Source organism: Bremia lactucae, linkage group LG11 (assembly GCF_004359215.1).
Source record: "Bremia lactucae strain SF5 linkage group LG11, whole genome shotgun sequence".
NCBI lineage: Eukaryota > Oomycota > Peronosporomycetes > Peronosporales > Peronosporaceae > Bremia > Bremia lactucae.
In genome coordinates, this window is record NC_090620.1 from 605,520 (window position 1) to 616,580 (window position 11,061).

General features: G+C 46.7%; 2 protein-coding genes across 2 annotated transcripts; one reads left to right on the forward strand and one right to left on the reverse strand.

Moving 5' to 3' along the window:
* Positions 1 to 275: 275 nt before the first annotated feature.
* CCR75_008100 (uncharacterized protein) lies at positions 276 to 3,348 on the reverse strand. Its single transcript, XM_067966155.1, has 3 exons — positions 3,143 to 3,348; positions 2,528 to 3,067; positions 276 to 2,466 (listed from the first exon to the last, which is right to left on the reverse strand). The coding sequence occupies exons 1-3, from the start codon at positions 3,204 to 3,206 to the stop codon at positions 2,066 to 2,068; spliced, it is 1,005 nt and encodes a 334-aa protein (XP_067817775.1). The 5' UTR covers positions 3,207 to 3,348; the 3' UTR covers positions 276 to 2,065.
* CCR75_008101 (uncharacterized protein) lies at positions 531 to 1,616 on the forward strand (the record flags this gene model as incomplete). The annotated part of the gene is made up of 1 exon (XM_067966156.1): positions 531 to 1,616. One exon carries the CDS (start codon positions 531 to 533, stop codon positions 1,614 to 1,616), a length of 1,086 nt encoding a protein of 361 aa, XP_067817776.1.
* Positions 3,349 to 11,061: the final 7,713 nt, after the last annotated feature.

Consider the following 11,061-nt stretch of genomic DNA (forward strand, 5'->3'; position numbering starts at 1 on the left):
TTAAAAGCAATGCACCTGTGCTGGCAGGGCAAATTCTGTTGCCATACATCGACATTCTAGCGCATCGATACTATCGATCTGATAGCAGCAGCCTTGACTAAAAGCGTGACAATACGAAGTATAAATGATTAGACTTTTGACGGTTGAGCGAAATGAACGCACGCTCTGTTGTCAAAAGTTAAAAGTACAAAGAGAATGAGTGGATGAAGGACTAGCACGTTTTCGAAGGTTGGAGCCACTTTTTAAAGAGAGATGACCACACTCGTTTTTGCTCAATTAAACTGGACTGCTCGTTTATTTAATATTATCTGGTGCACAAAAATTACTCAGAGATGTCAAAATTCAACCATTGTTGATTTTGGTGCGATATCAAACTGCCACGTACGCATAGAAATTTTTTATTCTAAAATTAAACCTGAGTCATCACCGTGAATTACTTGAGCTTAGTATGGTTCGTCTGCTCGAATTCGTAGCCAGCCACTCGCGATCTACCCTTAGCAAGTGTGCGTCCCCTGAAGTCCTCAGTAGAAATGGTGGCAAAGCAGCCGTACGTGTTCCCGACTTTAACTGAGATCAAGCGGTCGCTGCCTATCGAGTGCTTTGAGGCCTCTGTGCCCCTCTCACTCTACTACACTGTGCGCTCCCTCGTGTTTTCAGCTTTGCTAACGTTTGGACTCAAGTACGCCCGCGCGTTGCCAATCGTACAGAATTTCTGGGCACTGGATGTCGCATTCTGCGCAAGTTACATATTATGTCAAGGAATCGTCTTCTGGGGATTTTTCACCGTCGGCCACGACGCTGGCCACGGTGCCTTCTCGCGCTATCAGCTCTTAAACTTCGTCGTGGGAACTCTCATGCATTCGCTCATCCTCACGCCCTTCGAGTCATGGAAGTTAACGCACCGCCATCACCACAAGAATACTGGAAACATTGACCGCGACGAGATCTTTTACCCACAACGTAAAGCTACTGAGCACCCCTTGTCTCGCAACCTTATTCTTGGGCTCGGTGCTGCGTGGTTTGTCTACTTAGTCGAGGGTTTTCCACCCCGGAAAGTCAACCACTATAACCCATTCGAGCCGCTATTCTCGCGCCAGGTCTCTGCTGTGGTCGTATCACTTCTTGCGCAATTTTTTGTGGCTAGCTTCTCCATCTACCTATGTTTTCAGTTGGGCTTCAAGACCGTGGCGCTGTACTACTATGCGCCTATTTTGATTTTTGGCTCTATGCTTGTGATTACTACTTTTCTACATCACAATGATGACGAGACTCTCTGGTACGCGGACTCGGAGTGGACGTATGTAAAGGGCAATCTTTCTTCTGTTGATCGATCCTACGGTGCGCTTATTGATAATCTAAGCCACAACATTGGAACGCACCAGATCCATCACCTCTTCCCCATCATTCCGCATTACAAGCTTAACCAGGCTACGGCAGCCTTCCGGAAGGCTTTCCCCGAACTTGTGCGTAAGAGTGATGAGCCTATCCTAAAGGCCTTTTACCACGTAGGACGTCTCTATGCAAACCATGGCGTTGTGGACGCGGACGCCAAACAATTCACGCTTAAGGAGGCCAAGGCGGCGACAGAAGCGGCAGCGAAGACAAAGGCTACTTAATCGAGGTATGGATGCAACAAACTTGTTAATTAAAGTACACGATTTTGCAACATGTCTTTTCCTTACCCGGATCGATTTGCCCAATGTAATATTAATACAGCCATCTGTCATACAAGAAAGTGTAATGGAAGCGGAAAGGCTCAACGGTTGCACGACATGAAGACAAACTTAGTGTCTTATGGAAAAATAGAGTAGCACATTCACAGCCGAAAAGAGCTACTATTTACACGTTGCAAACGAATTTGCAGCTCTAGCATCTCGGTCCATACAAATAGTATAAGCACGACGACACCACTCACCCAACGCCACCATGGTATCTTTCTAGTTCTTGCTTGCACTGCATCTAATACTGTACAAATCATGCTTACGCAACGAACGCTTGCCCCATGTCCAACAAATTTGCACAGTCACTATATTCTCCTCTTTTGGCTTCTCCCATCGACTATAACTTAAAGCAGCAGCACATTTTCCTTGGGCGTCATGCCACCCCCGCCACCACCACCGCCGTTATTATAGCCGTCCATCACACCTGGAGCTACAGGCGTTACGAGCTCAGCCTCCGTGCCTTTCCTCAATAATCGCGCACCAACTGCGATCGCTACGACAGCTATGCAGCCTAAAGCAATGGCAAGGATTGAGCCAATCCCGAGACCGCTTTCGGAGGATTTCTCGGACGCGAGCGGATCCTCGCTCAAAATTGACCCAGGATTAAAGGCTTGCAGGTCCGCTTCGCTGCCGTCAGGCAAGACAATCGCGTCATCAGAACTTGAACCGGAGCGCCACGAAGCAGACGTAAAATTTTTATCGTTAACAAGTGCCATTAACGCCGTATTATTCATCTCCAAGTGACCTAAAATAGTCATGTCACAGTGAGTATTCTCGTGACCAAAAAAAGAAGCAACAAGCATTACCTTCAGAATCTGACGAGGTTGGTAAAGCAAACTCTGACTTGCCGTTGCTTGTCATTTCACCATAATTTTCTGTCTTGTCGTTGCCGACACTGGTGCCTGTTCTGTCATTGTTACGAAATGCCGGGTTGGAGCTGATAGTACTGGTAGAACTGCTTGTAATGTCGCTTGTGGGGTAGGTAGGAGTTGCGCTATTGGTGTCGCTCGTACTAATACTCTGACTACTACTGGGGCTGCTCTGGCTACTCGTGGTAGGCGCCAATGTCGTGCTCAGATCAGACGCATCCAGTGGCTCCCCCAAAAGTGTCACCGCTTTGCCGTCTCGAGACAAACTGCCATCTAAATTTACGTAAATGAGGTCCGAACGACCCGCAGTGGCGCAGCCCATGATGGGCGTCTCTGGTAATAGCGCGCAATTTGCCCCGGTTGGGCAAGCCCCAACACCCTGTGAGAGCCCCGAAGCGTAATACGTTCCGGAGCAAGGGACCGACGAGACGCACTGCACACCCGCAACATCCAAGACACTAACCGTGAACGGGCAATCTAGTGAGAGAAAATATCGCAACATCGTTAGCCATAAGAAAAACAAACAGCAGCTCGCATAGAGACTTTGCATACCATTGGCATGAGCGCTATCTATTGTAAGCAGAAGTGTGCCAGCCAGTGGCAACTTCATCCACATGAAGCGTGTGGTGCCTGCTACTGTTTTCCCTAGTGCTTTCGGACCGTTTGCCTGAACTTCCGCTTAATCCAATCAGGTGTCCTTTACTTTAGTGCTCAGCTTTGCTTGTTCTAAGTTAATGCAAATACCGAGGAAGCAAAACGGTTGTTTCCAGTCGGTTAGCCTTCAGTTTTGCGAGAAAACTCGGGAGTGAACAAACAGAGCCAGAGCATACATACTTTTATATTGTAGGGTTGCGAAAAAATGAGGAGAATAGGACAGTTTTATTGGTCAAAAGGTGTCCGTGTGCTGCCCTTTCCAGCGCAAAGTTGAGCAAAATGGTAGAGATCTCCACTTGCTGACAGACTATATTTTTTGTATGCAGGCAATGCCCGGGAGGACGACGTACTGTTTGCACTACCCGTCGTCCGTATTCTATACTCGTCGACAATGCAACGGGCGGTGGCATCGTTGCAATTTTGATTATCGTCGGGCAATGCCGCAGCATTATTTGTAAGGCTGCTGTCAACCGCGGCCACATGTAGAAGGATTGCCCAGATAGGCAACACTTTCCTTCGGACCGAGCTAATAGTTTAAATGAAAAGGCTGCCGGTACAACATTTTATCTGTGCGATGACTGAATACTGTATAGGCTGTCACTTTCCCTTGAGACATGATCCTGAGAGGTCGAGCAAAGCCGCGGCATTGCCTGTACAGCTGCTGTCATCGCGGCCACTTTTGTAGTAGGAAAGCCGAGATAGCATAGCTTTCCTTTCGACCGAGCTAATAATTTGTACGAAAAGGCTGCTGTATTTGAATATTGCACCGATTTATCCGGAGTGAAGACCCAATCACTGTATAGGCTGTAAAATTTCCTTGCGACATAATCCTGAGAAGAATTGCATGATTGTGCATATGTACGGATTAGTTTTCTTTACTGTAGATTCTCTGCACATCAAGACTCGTCGAATCGCATCACTGAAGCCAAATCGACGTTACTCTTGCAGTGATTGGACAAAAGTTTGTTTGTTAGATGGTTTTAGGGACATAGTTTAAGCCGTTCAAGAGCAATCCTTTATGTCCCAGCAATTCGTTGCATTCCTTCAGCGAGTAATAATCGCGTTTAAGTGATGGCAGTTGTGCGAGTCGACCATGATACAAACAACACGAATTAGCAAGCTCACTAAATACACGAGCGGTGCATTTGTGATGGGTCACACGTCGGTTGGAGAACCGTTGTTGTGGTACATTTACTTAATGGGTAAAATACCCTTTTATCTAATTTTAAGTTAGTTAGTTACTTAAATCCCATTTATTATGGGTAACAAATAAGGGCGGCGCCAGATATAAATCTGGCGGCCAAAATCTATTTTAAATTAGCTTGGGTAAGGGTTTTAGATTTAAAAAAATAAGTAAAGTGCAGTTCCCCTTTTGATCTTAAAAGAGTTATGTAGCGGAGCTACCTCGCTCCTAAAGTCAGAGGAAGGCTTTCAGGCTCAAAGAGTCACTTAGTTCTATTGAACTAATGGGTTTTACAACTCAGGGAGTCGTACAAGCTATTAAGGCTTAAGGAATCCTAGTTCAAGGGATTCAGGGGTTCGTAGAACCAAGTGGCAACTAGTGCCCAAGAGAATATACCTTAGAAAGGCTTCTATCTCTTATAGATCATTGCGCAAGCCTTAGGAAGGCACTTAACGTTATAAGATTAAAAGTGGAACTGCACTTTATTTAATTATTTAAATTAAAAACCTTACCCTAGCTAATTAAAAAAAAATTTGGCCTCAAGATTTAGATCTGGCGGCGACCACATTTTTTACCCATAATAAATGGAATTTAAGTAAATAAGTATTTTAATGTTCGATGAAAGGGTATTTTACCCATAAAGTAAATGTACCACAACAACGGTTTTCAACCGATGCGTGCCCCATTACACCCTCCCCCATCAGACTGTTGACACCGAGTGACAACATTCGCTTCATTTCCTCTTTGAGGTGGGGACTTAAACAGCTAACCGATCGGTTGTTTTTTTCTTTCCTTTGTCTCATGACAATCAAGCGTGAGTCACAGACTCTTAGCACCTTCCTCGACGATGAGGGGATGGTGGACTTTGTATGTCACTCTCCATCAGAGGATGAGGAGTTAGAGCGTCGTTCTTACACGCCTTCTCCTCCGGATGAACGTCGGCCCGTGGGGCTTCGGTGACCTCCATGAGGGAATTTCCGATCGTTTTGTTTCCAAACGAAACAAGGAGTGAAAACGAAGTCTCGTTTGAGAACTGGGTCCACCGGGCCCGCCGACGAAAATATCCGAGAGTCTGCGGATAGATGTGATGTTCGTTTGGAACGGAAGCTTCGCTTCGATTTCGCTAAGCTTAAGGCCAAAGGCCAGTTACGTTCGGCATTTATGCCACAAAACGAAGAAAGGCCTAGCCGATATCTCAGTGCTTCGGTTTTTTTTTTGACCGTACAACCATGGATCGAAGCCGCACTCAGGCTATAGATCCACCTAATCTCACGTTTAGTGGTGGGAAGCGTCGTTTGACTGGAGCGTCAGCAGCCTCGTTTAGAGGGCCAGCTCGATATCCTGGTGAGGATGCAGCAATCTGGCACGACCGCCTGTCTCAGCGCAAGCGCCTCCAAGTCCACATGGGAAGGGTCCCGATATGGCTCAAGCAAGCCAACGTAGAACACTGGGTGTGTATGCAGCTTGCTAGGTAGGTTTAGCGTACAAGCTAGGCCCTTCTTGGCCACGACCGTAAATGGTCCAATAAAGCGCAGGCGCAATTTGGTCTTGAAGACCGCGGAAACCAAGTTGGTAGGTAGATTTAGCGTTTAGTAAAACTCGGTCTCCGACCATATAAGAATTAACACAGCTTCTGCCTGCTTGTTCTTTTTCTTGGCTATCAGCCATCGTATCCCTTACATGTCTTAAGACATTAAATCGCGTCGCGAGAAACTCGCTTGCTTGTTTCCGAACGGTAACAGGGCTGATATCAGCAAGCCTATCGGCTAATTCTCCATCACCAAGCCCTGAACCACGCAGTGGTATCGTTAATGTAACTCGTGGGTGGGTAAGACCGTTTACATAGAGCGGAGTATAGCCTGTAGAGGTATGTACAGTGTAATTTAACAGAAACTCCACCACTGGGAGCATAGAGCTCCAGCGCCTTGGTGTCTGAGCTTACACGCTGCGTAAAACGTCTTCAATGACGCGATTGACACGTTCAGTTTGACCATCGGTCTGCGGATGGTCCGCAGTGGACATATTCAATCTGGTGCCAAGCACTCGGAAAATTGATTCCAGAATCTACCCGTGAAACGGGGGTCCCAATCAGAGACAATTGCCACTGGCAAACCGGGTCGTCGAAACACGCGATCAATAAACAGCCTAGCTGTACCTTCACCATCAATGGAATCCGGCACGGCCGCTACGTGGACCATTTTGCTCAATCGTCAACAAAGACCACTATACCGGAGTTACTGGCTGAATCTTTCTGTAGACCGAAAACAAAATCCATACTAATGGACTCCCAGCAACCTATGGGGACGGGAAGGCTCGACAGTGACGCAGCAGCATGCGCCGAGGGTTTAACCCGTTGGAAATTTTCGCATGTGCGAACATATATGCTGACCCATTTATAAATTTTGAGCCACCAATAACTCTGGCTTACAGAGCCATAGGTCTTTTCTCTACCGAGATGACCACCAAGGACAGTATCGTGTGCTCATTAAGGATTCGGTACTTTAAATCCTCATCATGAGGAACAACGACACGCGGAAGGTCCGCGATGTCTGTGCAATACAGCAACAGGTCGTTATCGATAGAAAATCGATGTAACCTTGCACGCAAACGTGCCGGCAATTTAATACCTGAATCAGAGTTCTTTAGAGCTCGTAGCAGATCTACACACTGTTCATCCTTGGCGTGAGCCGAACGGATTAATTCAGGAGTAGGCTATAAGATAATCGTTATATGAGAAAGCCCATAATCCGGTCTGCTATATAACGCATCGGCCAAAGCATTCTGCTTGCCGGGCTTATACTTCACCTCGAAGTTGTATTCCGCGAAAAGGGATAGCCATCGGGCCATTCTCTGTGAGAGATGGGGCGACTTAGTTGCCGTGCGTAATGACGCGTCATCTGTATATATCAAAATGGCTTAGAGCCGAGCAGATGAACTCTGAATTTGACGAGAGCATACTTCATAGCAAATAACTCTTTGTCATGAACTGGGTGGTTCTTTTCCGCAGCTTTAAGCTAGCTAGACTCGAACGCAATAACACGTTCACGCCCATCAACATCTATTTGTTACAGAGCACTGCCAATGGCAAAATCCGATGCGTCACAGACGACACTGAAATGCCAATTCGGATTTGGCAGTGCCAGGATCGGGGCATGGATAAGACTATTCTTAACTGCTCGAAAAGCATCATGTTCTGTGCTAGTCCAGCACAAGTCTGTATCCTTTTTAAGGAGATTAGATAATGGCCTAGCCATATCAGCGTAATTTTCGCTATATTTGTGTAAATAATAGGCGAGACCCAACCACTTGCGCAAATGCTTTTGGTTTTTAGGAACCGGCCAATCTACCATGGCTTTTACCTTAGCGGAATTTGCTATAAGGCCTCGCTTTTCAATGAAGCATCCTAAAAAAGGAATTTCGTCTGCGCCAAAACGCATTTCGTTGCATTGGCCTACAATTTATTTGTACGCATACACTCGAGCACTGCTCGCAAATGGTCTAAATGGATGTCCATATCCGACCGACTCTGCCCCGCACGACTATGGACAAAAATTCCATCGAAATAAGTCTGTGCATAACCTCGATGAGGGCGAAACAGTTGCGTTACTAGACGATTAAATGTTGCCGGGGCGTTGGAAAGCCCTTGTGGCATAACAAGCCACTCCCATAACATGCCGCTTGGGGTGCTAACCGCTGTAAGCGGGATATCGCTAGCTCGCATGAGCAATTGGTAGTAACCATCGACTAAGTCCAATGCACTGTACATTGTACATCCCACCATATTGTTTTGAAAAACATCCTTTCTAGAAATGAGGGTTTGTGCTGGTATAGTGACAGCATTAAGCTTATTATAAGCATGTACAATGCGCCATTTACCATTTGGCTTTTTGACCAAATTATCGGTGCCGAATGAGGAGATTTGCTCTCTCGTACCATTCCAGCCTCGTGCTTAGCACGGAAGAAGTAGTCAATGACGTCACGCTGCTCCCTTGGTACAGGGCTATCATCTTGTGACACAGTATTTGGTTCCCGGAACCAAGTCAATTTCATGACGAACACCTGTATCCGGAGGTAAAACAGAAGGTGGATTATTACATACCACATCTTGGAATTCCTTAATCAAGAAATAAAAGGGATCCGTAGGATCTTTAAGGATCGATGACCCATTTTGCCCATGAAGTGCAGCTTTTGTGTCATCTAAGACAGCTTCGTCTAGAAGTGACGATGAGTTTAATTCAATTGTTGGTCGAATGACCACCATTTCAGATAAGTCGCCAGCCTTTAAGGCTCGACGGCACTCATCAATAGACATTTCCATTAGCTCTTAAAGAGCATGTAACGAAGGGATTGCCGCAAGGCTAACTTCCCCCTAAATGTTACCGGTTACACCATTTACAAGCGTATGTAATTGCACACTCGTATCACTTTGTGATGAGTATACACGCTTCTTGTCCATCGTGTCTTGGAGTGGAGGCAATACGCCTCTTAAAGACTGGGACATTCACGTCCCCGGGGTTTCCAGCCTGTATTGGTTATATACAAGACATGGTGTCTAATTTGACATCCGACAAGGAGTTAGGTAACTCAACTTCCTTATCCAGCGGACGTTTACGTGTCGCTTCACGTGCATTAGGAGGGTTTGAACCAAAATGCTCTGGCGAACCGCCAATAGTGTCACTATTGACACTCAGTATGGTGCCACCTCGGCCGACTACACTCGGTGGACTTTGACGTGCCACTCCACGTATCTCTGGGATAGATATTGCACCCTTGAGGTCCTGGCGAACCGCCAACAGTGTCACTACTGACACTCAGTATGATGCCACCTCGGCCGACCATACTCGGTGGACTTAGACGTGCCACTCCACGTATCTCAGAGATATTGCACCCTTGATGATTCGGCCTTAGGCCAACAATGCTTTCAGCATTCAGTGAATCGTTATTACAACGAGTGTCACTCGACGGAGTACGTGCCGTTCCACTTATTTTTTCTGAGTCGGGCTCATAATTAACGTTTTTAACATTAGAGTTTATTAACTCAGACATGCCGATGTCTAAAACACTGACAGACCTATTCAATGATCCGCGCCAATAGCGCTTTTGTTGCCTAGCAAAGGTGGGTTCATGACTCTCCAAAACTTTGCTTGGAACATTGCGTGTGGCGCCTAAGGTCTTAGACCTCCAATCGATCCATGGCTCATGATGTTCTAACCAGGCCATACCAAGGATAAGATCATATTTCGAATCCAAATCAAGGACGAGACAGCGTTCCATGCTGTCAAACTCCAGAAACTTTATACCTAAGTTCAATGGAACTTTGGGAACAGTGACACGAGTTTTGGTCGCTAAGCGAACAGTTATTGTATCACCCATGCGCTTTAAGCACCTCAACGTATTGTTGACTTCCTTCAAGGGAAAGGCGTCGAGTATAATTGCAAGACGCTCCTAAGTCAATTAAAACTGACCACGGCTATCAAAGCCTTTTACAGTCGCTTTAGCGACTGGCAAGCCAGGCTTATACTCTCGCCCCGTGCCATTGAGCACCGAGCTAATTGAGGCTAGGTACTGTTTATTCTCACCTCCTAGAGGTTCAACAGAACCTAGACTCCCTCAGTAGGACGCCCCGCACCTACTGGGTATCGACGTTTTCCCGCACCGTACCAGATCTCTGGTATAGGTCGGAGTTGGAGCTCTTTCGAGCTTACGCGAATTTCGAAGAGGGCAGGCCGGACGTAAATATTTCGTGCTTCCGCACATATAAACCTACGGATGGTCTTATGCTGTTCCACCGCTTGAAGAGCCTCTTCTCCTTTCTCAACGAGGCTCAAATCCATAGGTTCCGCTCTATAAGACGGAACCCATGTGCATGAAGAGCTTGTTCGGTAAACAGGCGTGCTAACGCGAGCAGACTTAAAGTCGAACTCGGCGCGTAGCGCTATGGCAACTGCCTCTTCAAACATAGCCAGATGAGATCGGAATAATTCCGTCCGGAAAACGCCCTCATTGAGATCCCCCATAAAGATAGTCACTACGTTTGCTTCTTGCATCGGGTCTTGATGCATAGATGCAATGAGAGTTCTCAATTCCTGGACAAAGTCCCCAAGGGTTCTTTTACCCTGTCGAGTCGCTAGGAGCCGTGCTCGCATGCGAAAAGCCTGATCAGGCGGTGTAAACATGCTGATCATTTGCTTTTTTCAGCGAGTCCCATGAGGGAGAAGCGTCGTTGATGGACGTGCTGCACGATAGTGCCCACTCCATGGCTCTACCTCCAAGTTTGGAAATGGCCATAGCCACCTTTTGCCGTTCTGTTAAGAACAAGGCGGAATCAATGGACATTTTATCGGCTTAATCCAAAAAGGGAAATTTTCTCCCTCTTTTCCCTCAAATGTCTTCACATTTACAGTTAGAGGGCGAGCCCTCGGCTTTGAGTCAGGTACAGAGATGTACCGAGTTGGCATAAATGCCACTAAGTGGTCTTGTACCTGACCGATCAGGGAGGTTTCGTACCGCATGAAGGCTTCAAGCCTTGCATGCAGGACCTCTGGTCCCTGGGAGATAATAAATTCCACGTGCTCAAGCCCAAATAAGGTTTTGAGCTTGTCATATGCGGCGCGTTGCACTCCGACGATTCTGG